Source organism: Aspergillus luchuensis, chromosome 1 (assembly GCF_016861625.1).
Source record: "Aspergillus luchuensis IFO 4308 DNA, chromosome 1, nearly complete sequence".
NCBI lineage: Eukaryota > Fungi > Ascomycota > Eurotiomycetes > Eurotiales > Aspergillaceae > Aspergillus > Aspergillus luchuensis.
In genome coordinates, this window is record NC_054849.1 from 3,823,842 (window position 1) to 3,835,893 (window position 12,052).

General features: G+C 50.3%; 6 protein-coding genes across 6 annotated transcripts; 4 read left to right on the forward strand and 2 right to left on the reverse strand.

Moving 5' to 3' along the window:
- Nucleotides 1-120: 120 nt before the first annotated feature.
- On the forward strand, nt 121-1,403 carry GGC1 (putative mitochondrial GTP/GDP transporter Ggc1; the record flags this gene model as incomplete). The annotated part of the gene is made up of 6 exons (XM_041683755.1): nt 121-208; nt 277-314; nt 402-443; nt 515-762; nt 821-998; nt 1,068-1,403. 6 exons carry the CDS (start codon nt 121-123, stop codon nt 1,401-1,403), a joined length of 930 nt encoding a protein of 309 aa, XP_041538008.1.
- A 615-nt stretch (nt 1,404-2,018) lies between these two features.
- On the forward strand, nt 2,019-2,492 carry AKAW2_11289S (uncharacterized protein; the record flags this gene model as incomplete). The annotated part of the gene is made up of 2 exons (XM_041683756.1): nt 2,019-2,041; nt 2,315-2,492. The coding sequence occupies 2 exons, from the start codon at nt 2,019-2,021 to the stop codon at nt 2,490-2,492; spliced, it is 201 nt and encodes a 66-aa protein (XP_041538009.1).
- Nucleotides 2,493-3,250: 758 nt separating this feature from the next.
- Nucleotides 3,251-5,234, reverse strand: hsp70 (molecular chaperone Hsp70; the record flags this gene model as incomplete). The annotated part of the gene is made up of 2 exons (XM_041683758.1): nt 3,251-3,374; nt 3,445-5,234. 2 exons carry the CDS (start codon nt 5,232-5,234, stop codon nt 3,251-3,253), a joined length of 1,914 nt encoding a protein of 637 aa, XP_041538010.1.
- A 1,864-nt stretch (nt 5,235-7,098) lies between these two features.
- CHZ1 (histone H2A.Z-specific chaperone CHZ1) lies at nt 7,099-7,643 on the forward strand (the record flags this gene model as incomplete). Its single annotated transcript, XM_041683759.1, has 3 exons — nt 7,099-7,254; nt 7,335-7,344; nt 7,441-7,643. 3 exons carry the CDS (start codon nt 7,099-7,101, stop codon nt 7,641-7,643), a joined length of 369 nt encoding a protein of 122 aa, XP_041538011.1.
- Nucleotides 7,644-8,327: 684 nt separating this feature from the next.
- On the forward strand, nt 8,328-9,052 carry BET1 (SNARE domain- containing protein; the record flags this gene model as incomplete). Its single annotated transcript, XM_041683760.1, has 4 exons — nt 8,328-8,338; nt 8,410-8,613; nt 8,691-8,784; nt 8,849-9,052. The coding sequence occupies 4 exons, from the start codon at nt 8,328-8,330 to the stop codon at nt 9,050-9,052; spliced, it is 513 nt and encodes a 170-aa protein (XP_041538012.1).
- Nucleotides 9,053-9,838: 786 nt separating this feature from the next.
- AKAW2_11293A (uncharacterized protein) lies at nt 9,839-11,050 on the reverse strand (the record flags this gene model as incomplete). The annotated part of the gene is made up of 2 exons (XM_041683761.1): nt 9,839-10,927; nt 11,018-11,050. 2 exons carry the CDS (start codon nt 11,048-11,050, stop codon nt 9,839-9,841), a joined length of 1,122 nt encoding a protein of 373 aa, XP_041538013.1.
- Between the last annotated feature and the right edge of the window lie 1,002 nt (nt 11,051-12,052).

A 12,052-nucleotide genomic window follows, 5' to 3' on the forward strand; every position in this document is an offset into this window, starting at 1 on the left:
TTCCTTCTGAATCGCCTTTTCATCTCCCCGACGGAAAAGAAGCCTCAGGCCCGGAAAATTTTATACTCTCCAATCTCTACCCCGACTACGCCCAACTCAGCCCAATTCCCCATAATCAAGATGTCTCCCGCTATGGCCCAAGCCGGTGCTGGCTCTGCCGCTAAGGATGTTAAGAGAGAATCCGCGACTGCTCGTCTTCTGGGTTCCGGTATGTGTCACACCCATATTGTGCCCAGGGCGTGGGGGTTGCGCTCAAGGACTAACTCTCCGTCTCAGGAACTGCCGGAATTGCCGAGTTGATGGTCTTCCACCCTGTACGATTATACACTACCCTCTCGAATATTGGCGCATCGATTGCGCTCTTCTCGCCTGAGAAATAACAAAACTGACTCATCGACCAGGTTGATACTATCTCCAAGCGATTGATGAGCAACCAGACTCGGGTACGACACTTACTATCCCTTATCCATACCATCATGTAGAAATGCATTGTACTAACTGTGCGCTTGCTTAGATTACCTCCACCGCCGGTCTGAACCAGGTTGTCTTCAAGGAATACGCCAACGCCTCTTTTGGCGGAAAGTTCACCTCCCTCTTCCCCGGTCTGGGTTATGCCGCCGGTTACAAGGTTCTCCAGCGTATCTACAAGTACGGTGGTCAGCCTTTCGCTCGCGACTACCTCGCTCAGCACTGGGGTTCCGACTTCGACAATGCTTTCGGCAAGGGTACCGGCAAGGCCATCATGCACGCCACTGCTGGAAGGTTCGTTTTTGTGTTCCCGCCATTGATAGTAACACTCTGGCTAATCATATGGAAATAGTTTGATCGGTATCGGAGAGATTGTCCTCCTGCCCCTGGACGTCCTCAAGATCAAGCGTCAGACTAACCCCGAGGCTTTCCGTGGCCGTGGTCTGTTCAAGATCATCTCCGATGAGGGTATGGGTCTCTACCGTGGTGCTGGCTGGACTGCCGCCCGTAACGCTCCCGGATCTTTCGCTGTATGTTCCCATGGTCCCGATTGTTGCCTTCTTCATGTATGAGTGTTTGATACTAATGCCTGGAAATAGCTCTTCGGTGGTTCCGCTTTCGCCAAGGAGTACATCTACTCCCTGAAGGACTACAACACTGCTTCCTGGAGCCAGAACTTCGTTGCCTCCATCTGCGGTGCCAGTGCCTCCCTGGTTGTGTCGGCTCCTCTGGATGTGATCAAGACCCGTATCCAGAACCGCAACTTCGAGAACCCCGAGTCCGGCTTCCGCATCCTGTCCAACATGGTCAAGAACGAGGGTGTCACCAGTTTCTTCAAGGGTCTGACGCCCAAGCTCCTGATGACCGGACCCAAGCTCGTTTTCAGCTTCTGGCTGGCTCAGACGTTGATCCCCGCCTTCGGCCAGGTTGTTTAAGATGTTGATGATTAGCTGATCCGAAAAGCGAGTGTCTTTCTCATTTTCTACCCATATCCGGGGTTATTTTTGACATTATTACTTTTTATGTTCGATTCGGGGCTTTGTTTTGGTGCTGTTATAGAGCATTCATTCTGTTAAGCCTTTGTGTATTTATGATAGACTCTTTTTTCCCTTCGGCACTGTTCCGGATGATGGGTGCAAGATGGTATGCTCTTGGATACGAAATACAACTCCTCTTAATCATGAATTCTGTCAGTAGTAGGTGTCAGTCTACTGGATTTCAACCGGTATGCATCCTTCTGGCTGCAGCCGGTATTGAAGAAAATGCCATTGTAGGGACTAAACGTTTAGAGTAGCTACATATCGACCAGTCACCAACTTTGCATTTACATTAGCAGCACCAGCACACTGCCATCTACAACTTAACAGACATTATCATCAATCCGAATCGAGATACACCTCAACCAGCCTATATATCACGTGACCCATGACAACCGGCGCGGAGTTGCACCAGCTACAGCTTCCAACTAGTATCCATCTCAAGTCTACAACTCATCTTGATCCAGCGCACATTCTCCACCAGCCAAAACCTGCACAGCCAAGCCGCCCAAAATGCCAGTCTACCTAATCTCCAAGTACGTCGTTCTACCTAGCGCACATATATCCTAAATTCCCTCATTGCCGCATGCATGCACCTCTACCCATCCACCTACCTACCTACCTACCTAATATGAAGCCGACATCGCATGGCAATAATCCCTCTCTACCTGTTCCTTGAATTTAATCGACAGATCGCATACATACATACATACATACATACACCCAGCGCACATCATCAATCAGTACACATATACACATATCATTCAAGAATACTAACGAATAATGCGAATTTTTGGGGAAAAAAATAGAATCGCAGACCCCATCTTCGCCCTCAGCATCGGCACCTCGGCGGCATTATTGCGCATTCAGCGCGACCAGCGCGAAAAGTTCCCCGATCAGGCTAAGGATATTGGTATTGGACATGTGGTTTCGGTGGGCGCGGGGAGAGTGAGGAGGTGGTGGGCGGGGGATTTTGAGGGGTTGTGATTTTGACTTCGTGTCTCTCTCTCTCTCTTATACCTACCTATACATCCCTGTCGCTCGATCACTGTGGACATTGCTTTGGTCCTTTTTATATCACTGTTGGGGGTGGTGCTGGGGTATGATACTATGATGGGTGGTGGTGTGCGTTGGGGAAGAATTGGGGGAGGATTGGATAAATGAGGATGTGGATGTGTTGTTGGCGGGGAAGGTGCGAGGATTATGTTTATTTATGGGTGGGTTGGGTAGGGCGTTGAGGGTTCTATTGTTATTATCAGTCACTTTGTGGGATTGAGCGATGTTTACTGAATACATATGATGCGATGATTAATTGAGTATTCCCAGATCATTATAAAGTACTAAGTAGTATCTTGGTTTAGAAACCAGACTAGGCGGAGGGTCTAGACAAGGTAGTTCTGACGGGATACAACAAAGTTCAAATTCAAGTGAACAATAAGTGGGCAAGTTTTAGTATGAAAAGTCGATTGTATCTACAATTGCACGAATTCGAATTAAAGTAATGTATTCGTCGAAAGGAAACTTTTTCCCTCCCAGAGTCTGCAGAGCAAGTCATCATGCAGTAACAACTAGCAACTCGAATCTATGCATAGACAAAGAAAAAGTGATTCCCATAAATTCGTTAACATGATACTAGGAAAAAGAAACAAGCAGATCCATTAAAACCGCTCGCCTATCTGCAAACGGCTGGAGGTATAATGAAGAAAGAACAAGAAAAGAATCGAGACCGCAGCTGGTTAAAGCATTTAGTCGAGCTCCTCAGGGCGCTCCTCGACCTCGTCAGCAGTGCGGGTAGCACCGGGGGCAGCACCGCCGGGGGCGGCACCAGCGGCACCACCGTAGGCAGCGGAGATGATGGGGTTGGCAACACTGTAAGTCAAAAAGTTAGCATCATGATTCAAATAGATCTTAAGATGGGAAGAGAAAAGGATGAACATACCCCTCAAGCTCCTTCTGCTGAGCCTCGTACTCGTCCTTCTCGGCGGTCTGGTTGCTGTCGAGCCAGCTGATGACCTCGTCAACCTTGGAGGTGACCTTCTGCTTGTCCTCATCGCTGATGGTGAGCTTGCCCTCGTTGATGGTGTTCTTGAGGGAGTAAGCGTAGGACTCGAGACCGTTCTTGGCCTGGATACGGGAAGCCTCAGCCTCGTCCTCAGCCTTGAACTTCTCGGCCTCAGCAAGCATGCGCTCGATCTCCTCCTTGGAGAGACGGCCCTTGTCGTTGGTGATGGTGATCTTGTTGGTCTTTCCAGTGCCCTTCTCGATGGCAGAGACGTTCATGATACCGTTGGCATCAAGGTCGAAGGTGACCTCAATCTGGGGAACACCACGGGGGGCGGGGGGAATGCCAGTGAGCTCGAACTTTCCGAGCAGGTTGTTGTCCTTGGTACGGGCACGCTCACCCTCGTAGACCTGGATCAGGACACCGGGCTGGTTGTCGGAGTAGGTGGAGAAGGTCTCGGACTTCTTGGTGGGGATGGTGGTGTTACGCTTGATGAGAGCAGTCATGACACCACCAGCGGTCTCGATACCCAGGGAGAGAGGGGCAACGTCGAGCAGGAGGATCTCGTTGGTGGACTTGGAGGAAGTGTCACCGGACAGGATAGCAGCCTGGACGGCAGCACCGTAGGCAACGGCCTCATCGGGGTTGATGGACTTGTTGGCGTCCTTGTTGAAGAAGTCGCTGACGAGACGCTGGATCTTGGGGATACGGGTGGAACCACCGACCAGGACGATCTCGTGGACGGAGGACTTGTCGATCTTGGCGTCACGAAGGACACGCTCAACGGGCTCCATGGTGGAACGGAAGAGGTCCTGGCAGAGCTCCTCGAAACGAGCACGAGTGATGGAGGTGTAGAAGTCGATACCCTCGAAGAGAGAGTCGATCTCAATGGAGGTCTGGGCAGCGGAAGAGAGGGTACGCTTGGCACGCTCGCAAGCGGTGCGGAGACGACGGAGAGCACGAGCGTTGGAGGTGAGGTCCTTCTTGTGCTTGCGCTTGAACTCGTTGACGAAGTGGTTGACGAGGCGGTTGTCAAAGTCCTCACCACCCAAGTGAGTGTCACCAGCGGTGGCCTTGACCTCGAAGATACCCTCCTCAATGGTCAGGAGGGAAACATCGAAGGTACCACCACCAAGATCGAAGATGAGGACGTTGCGCTCACCCTCGGCCTTCTTGTCCAGACCGTAGGCAATGGCAGCAGCGGTGGGCTCGTTGATGATACGGAGAACGTTCAGGCCGGCAATGAGACCAGCATCCTTGGTGGCCTGACGCTGAGAGTCGTTGAAGTAGGCGGGGACAGTGATGACAGCGTTGTTGACGGTGCCACCGAGGTAAGCCTCAGCGGTCTCACGCATCTTGGTGAGGATCATGGAGGAGACCTCCTCGGGAGTGAACTGCTTGGACTCGCCCTTGAACTCAACCTCGACGATGGGCTTGCCACCCTTCTCGACAACCTTGAAGGGCCAGTGCTTCATGTCGGACTGGACCTCAGCGTCGCCAAAACGACGACCGATCAGACGCTTAGCATCGAAGACGGTGTTGTGGGGGTTCATGGCGACCTGGTTCTTGGCGGCATCACCGATGAGACGCTCGGTGTCGGTGAAAGCCACGAAAGAGGGGGTAGTGCGGTTACCCTGGTCGTTGGCGATGATTTCAATGCGGTCATCACGGAAGACACCCACACAGGAGTAGGTGGTTCCCAAATCGATACCGACAGCGGGGGCCATGATGAATGTGTATGTGTGGTATGTGTTATGAGTGTAAGAGGAGGTTCGTTAAGTGGGAGAGAGAAGAGGGAGAAGGGAATTCGTTAGGAGAGAGTAGTGTACAAAACACAAAAGAAGAATGGGAAGATTGGGGTATAAAGAGGAAGAGATTGATGGAGAGAAAAAGAAATCGAGAGGGCGAGAATTTGTGCGAGAGCGAAAGCTGATATAGTGGCGGGCGGTGAGCTGCTGCTCCAGCGAAGCTTCTAGCAATTGCCCGTTTCGATGGGCATCCATCGGGTTCGACTGGCTTCCATCCGCGCCCCAGTCCTGCCCAGCATTCACTCGACCCTTCGAGAATTCACTCGTCAGGGTTTAGGGGAGAAGGGGGGCATGGGCATGATCTGGGGGGGAAGGCTACGATCTAACACTAGTTACTATCTCCCTCCCTCTCTCTCTCTCTCTCTGTGTGTGATGCTACGATCTACTTCCCTGCAGCATTGAAGATAGATAGATCTAGAATGACTCTTTGAGGGGATTTTTTTGGTGGGCGGTTGGCGGGGTAATCCGGATGACGTAATGGGCAGAATCCGAATTTTCTTTGACATTTTATTATTTTTGATTTGATTTTACAATCTTTGGTTCACAGCCATGACTCACTCGCGTGTAATTCACTTTTTTTGAGTTATTCTTCTTAGTTTACCATGTTAGTAGTGTTTTATTATTATCTCATGATACTACTGTTTCCGAAAGAATGAATTCCCAAAATGAATTGCCGCCCAATCCCCCCTCTTCAATTCCTAACCTGAGAAGAATTGTGCAGATAGTAGTAGGATAGAAGTGCTAATTGTACAACATAGCTTACTCTGTACTCAATTCTCACCTTGTTTGGGGAAGATTTTGGACATCCATGGAATTGGGCAGAATAGAGGCCGTCATAATGACGCTGGTTCATATCATTTTCTCCTCTCTCTTTCTTCTTTCTTCTCTTCGGAGAATTTCGATGGATTTTCCATACTTCCATTCTTGTTCTTTTCTTTCCCACGCATTCTTGGCCAGTCCAGAACTGTCACATGATTCGAGTCACTCTTTGACAAGGTACCTGGCACAACATGAAATTAGTTATAACTAACGAGTCTAGCCCCTTTCTAGCGGAGCCATCAATCGCTCCAGCAATATTCCTCAAGAATACTCCTTCAAAGAATCCATTACATTCCACATAATATTATTCCTCGTTTTTGTAGCTGTATATCCATCCTTTTGAGAAACTTCCACTCCAGCTACCCCTGCTGCTAAATCTTCCCCGCGAATCAAAATCCGTTGTCTGAGAAACCGCCGCTGCACTGCTCTCCAAACAAAACTTCTGTGGTTTGTCACTCTGCCAGTGTGCAGCAGTTCTAGTAGAACAAACTCATATCCTATTCGTAGTGACTATGTCTGATTATAGAGAGCAGTAATGGCAACTCCCTTGATTGCAGGGCCAGAACTTCTAACATTGTTTGTTATGAGCCCTCCCAACAGGGCAAAGCCCCATCACGGGAGCTGCAGCTGATCGCCACCCCTGGCAACCAATCATCGTCCCAATGCCCGCCGAGGTGAATCTCCCCTTGCGACAGGAACTGATCTTGCCTTGAAGAGTGAGAGAGACAGACGGACAGAGAGACTGTGTGTTATCCTCGCTGCCCTTGACACCGCTGCCTACTTAAACTCCACGCTTCCTGCTATCCCCTGGTTTCGAATTTCCTGTTCCTTACGAATTTTCTCTTGCTCCGGAGTATTTCCTTCCTCCTCGATTGGCTTTTGCCTTTAACTTCCAACACCCCTACCAATCCATCTTCAGAACCACCCTCCCGTGTACTACCACTACTCCTCTTCTTCATTCATCATGGGTGACAACAACCAAGCTACCACCGGCTTCGACCCTGCCGCCAATGCTCCCGATGCTGCTGCCTGGGACAAGGGCAAGGGCAAGGCCACAGACCCCACCCAAGACATGCGCATGGACGATGATGAGAGTGACGAGAGCGAGGCCGAAGAAATGGTGAGTTTCCTATCATCCACTGACTTGATCTCCCAAGTGGAACGTGTCCAGCTAACTGATTTCGTTCCTGTTCCGTTTAGGTCGATGATGGTATGATGCCCTGATTCTACTCTCCTCCGTTCATTGGACACGGATCTCTTGCTTCCTAGCTCGAACCCCATACTAACTGCGCATCTTCACTGCCAGACGACGATGAAGACAACGATAACTTGGAGCCTATCTCCTCGGAGAACATCATCTCCGGCGGCCGCCGTACACGCGGCAAGAACATTGACTTCCAAGCCGCCGCTGAGAGTCTGAAGGATGAGGGCATGGACGAGGATGACGATGAGGACGACGACTACGTCGGCGCTGGTGATGACGACGAGGACAACAAGATGCAGGATTAGATTTTTGGATCAAGCTACAACGATACCAACACACACTTAGGGGCGGCGAGCGCACATGGGATTTGGGATGGATAGGCGCAGGGTCTGTTTTGAGGGTTTCTTCGGTTCCTTTATGCCGGTTACACTTTCATCTCTTAATCATATTATGATGTTTTTCTTTTCCAGGTTTTGGGATGGATACGGATCATTATGATTGCCTATGCGCTTTTTTGTCATTCCAATGTTATTTCCCGATAGGCACACCCTGGACCCTTTTTCTCGCCGGGCCAGGTTCGGCTGCAACTATCGCCTCGCAATGGGGTTCAACTGAGCTATCGCCTCCATGCTAAACTCACCTCATGTTCTGCAGAGGGGATCTATATGCAAATATCTCGATAATAAAAAAGAACCCATGTACATTGTACAAACAAATTTCTTCATAATGTAGAGCACCTGCTAGGTTGTACTTTCTAGAGAGTCACGTGAGCTACCCCGTGGTCTCCGGGGATGGCCAGCTATTAGCTCTCCGCCGCGATTTGTCCTCACTTCTTCCTCTCCTCGAGAGCCTGCTCGCTCACCCATCGTTCCCCTGCTGTTTAGGGCCTCCGTCTTGCGACATGTGCCCCCGCTGGCTGTGATCGCCTCCTTTAAAATATCATTTCATATCCACCTTAAATCCTACAATTAATAATCTGACGATCTGTTATGGCTTCACGGTATGTTGACGTTATCCCATCTGTCCTTCGCCAGATACCCCAGCCGATACTGATTCTTGGCTTGTATGTAGATTCCCACGCTCCAACCTACACCAGCGCGATCCTCGTGCCTCCTCGTCCCTTTTCGATTCATACGGTGGCGGTTCTCGACCCGCCAGTAAATCCCCGGGCAGCGTAGGTGGTTACGGGTATGGAGGATACACGCCCCCGGCCGGGGATGGCTCCGTGAATGGCAACTCCAGGGGAGGCTTTCGTTCTGCGACCCCAAACGCCAAGTACGTTCTTACAACAATGGAGATAGAAGCTGGATTTAGACCTTCCCGTGCAAGAAGCTCACAATTCCGGTCTATAGGGGTCATTACTCCGACGCTGTACTCTCCCATCTAGAGTCTCAGAATGACGCAGAGGTCGAGGGAATCAGTGCCAAGGTCAAGATGTTGAAAGATGTGAGTTTCGCTTCTTCTGCTCACCAAAATTGAGTATGTACACATGCTGATACCCCAATGATAGCTCACGGTTGCTATTGGCGACGAGATCCGGGATACCTCCACCATATCGGACCTCAATAACACCTTCGAAAACACTCGTGTTCGTCTCCGCGGAAATATGAACCGTATGCTGCGGATGGCAGAGCGCACCGGCGTTAGCTGGAAAGTGTGGCTCGCTTTCTTCTTCGCCGTCTTCTTGCTCTTTTTCTACGTCTGGCTGACGTGAGGGACGGGACATGCTGCTGCTGTTAATCTAGCCAAGCATGATATTTCGGGAGCTCTATTGGCCCAGTGCGACGGTTTTTTCTCTTGGTATGGCTGTATAGCAGAGGGCCATGACCTTGAGCTATTTATCCATATACAGGGACACAATTGCGTCAATCCCTTCACCTTCATCCGCCCAGCTCCTTGCCCAGAGAACCCATGGCTTGAGGCCAAGGACGTTTCTTTCGACATCGACATAATTAGCATCTTTGCACATAAGCGGCCTATAGGAGCATACCTATTCTTCTTTCTTTCTCCCGCGACCGACAGTTCTACCTGGCTGGGCATTCCTAAAGGTTGCATCCTTGTGCTCTACCGATGATAGTGCATGCTGGGAGTTTGGGCCTCTGCGATTTACGTTATGAATGCTTGCTTGTTCGGTCTGTTCGCCATACATAGGACGGCATCTGCTCCTCTGCTGTACAATGATATGTGAGATGTATAGTATACTAATTTCATACCCATCATGTCATCTACCTGCCTATCTACATGCATTTGATATCTGAACCTTTTCGTTTGCAATACGATAGACATCCTTGACCACTACCTTGAACGTCATTTGTACCATACGTAATAGTTATACATATAGAATGAGTCTATTAAATTCTGTATGTGCCCAAGACGCCGTCTTCGGTTTCATGCAATTATATAAGCACAATCATCCCTCCTTTTGCGATATACCCAGGACTCCATAACCCCATTCCGAGGAACTATAGTACACTCATGCATTTAACAAGTGAACTTGCAGTCATTCAAGGCTGTCTCTCGGCCCTCCCGTGCGCCGTCTCGGGAATCGACTAAAGAAACTCCGTCGGCTGCCCTGACTCGTCAAAGAAGCGCGGAGGTCTTCATCGTCGACGAGCATGCTGCTAGTGTCAAAGGCATCTCCGCCACCACTCCACCTCTGTAGGAACCGCCGTTGGGCTTCGGTTTCCCTCTCCCGTCGTATCGGCGGTGGCAGGCCTCGACTGCTAGTTGTACTGGCACGGAAGCTCTGCGTAAAGGGGTCTTGCGAGAAGCTGACATCCTCCTCATCGTCAAATTCGGCGTCGGTGTCGGTATGTTGCCATTCCTCTTCCTGCTCTGACCGGTCCTCGACTGCCTCGGGGATGTCATCATCCAGGTCCCGATCCATGTCTTCCTCGCCTTCGCTCATTCCCTCATCGTCGTAATCTTCTTCAGCTGCACTGGGGAAATCATTGTCCAGGTCCGGCTGATTGTCAAAGTCGTCATTTTCTTCCTCCAAGTCTTCCTCATCCAGATCATCATCGTCCGGGAATGCTTCCGGAATATCATCGTCTAGATCACGTTCCATGTACTCTCCCTCATCCACGACATCATCCTCTTCCAGCCCTTCCTCGCCTTCCTCAACCAGTCCATCAGCATCCGCGTCAGGGATATCATCGTCCAGATCTCTCTCCATGCCCGTGTCATCCTGGCCATCGCCATCAAAAGTACCTTGCGTCTGGTTCCCGAGCTCGTCTAACCCATCCACGCCCACCTCCGCCGCTGCCGCCGCTGCTCTCTCTGCCGCTGCGGCGGCCAGCGCCTCTTCTCGTTCTGCCTCCTCCTCTTTCATACCCAGCATCGTTTTGGGACACCCGGCCGGCCTGATCCACGAGTATCCGAACGAGGCAATATTGTTCTTACGCGCACGTAGAGCCCGCTCTTCCAACAGAAGGGATGAAAGCATGTTTCCTGACGCAGAGGCTGAGGCACGTCCACCTAGCGCAGTAGAGCCATTGCGACGGGCATGTGGTTGTGTTTCTCCGGCGGACGGCTGGTGCTGGGAGGAGGTGCGGTAGGGTTGTGAGGAGCCGAACCAGAGTTCGTGAGACTATCATAGAAATAAATCAGCCAAGGATGCACTTCAATTGGAGGCCAAGGGTGTCTGTGTGAGGAGCTCGCAGAAGCTGATAGCACGTACATCGCGAGGTGTAATGAGTGGAAGGGAGAGCATTCTTGTTGGCGGTGCTATCCTGAGCTAACACAAGGAATATGGAAGTACTCGTTCAGACTCAATTGAATTGCAATGTATAGATGGAAAGAAGTTCGAGTGATTCGCACTCTATATAGGTCGGTTGGTTTTTATCGTGAGGTGGTTCTGAGCCAGAGTTGTTCCGTCGTCATGCGCAAGACCAGCTAGGCAATTTTATCGGAATTTAATCGAGTCGAATTTGTGCCGCTAGATCAGTAGTAAGAGACCACTGGTAGATAGCTGAAGGGGGTATCTTGAAATCTGTTTGGAGAGGAAGAAGCGGAATTGGAGAAATCGGAGAGGTCGAGAGGGGAAACCAAAACAAAAGCAGACAAGCTCCCGCGCGGGGATCTCCCGACTTACCGCATCTGGCAGGATGCGTCTCGCCGCTTCCTTTTGCGATTACTCTTTTACTGGCGAACTGGTCACGCAGCAAGATTGGAGATCTGTGTAACCCTTTCATAGACACTAACAAGAAGAGTGTATATAAGTTTGTTGGAGATTGCTTTGGAGTCGATAGGACTTGCATTGTGTTGCTTCATGTCCCATCTAGTCCTCTGTACTATTTTAATAATATATATTCCGAGACTCAATTCCCGATTGTCACACTTCATACCTCGGACGGTACGAAGTAGTATTATCTAAATCGCCCATGATTCGACAACAGGAATTGAGCTGCATGGTACTTTGGGATTAGTATCGTGTGTTAAGCGGGGACTCCAGTCTACTACAGTACTAGATGAAGGATTCTGGCGAACTACTATTAACCTTACCCTCATAGAGACAAACTTCCCTGCACTTCCATCCTAGCGTCGGCCTCGTGTTGTGAGACAGACCATCCGGCTAAGTAGTAACACTGTATTATTCACAGAAGACTGGCTCATCGACTAACCAGTGACTCATGTCTCAAGTCTACTTGACTATCTACCGACGGGCAAATATTCGTCCCCCAAACGTGCAGGTCAAGACCATATTCTCCATCGA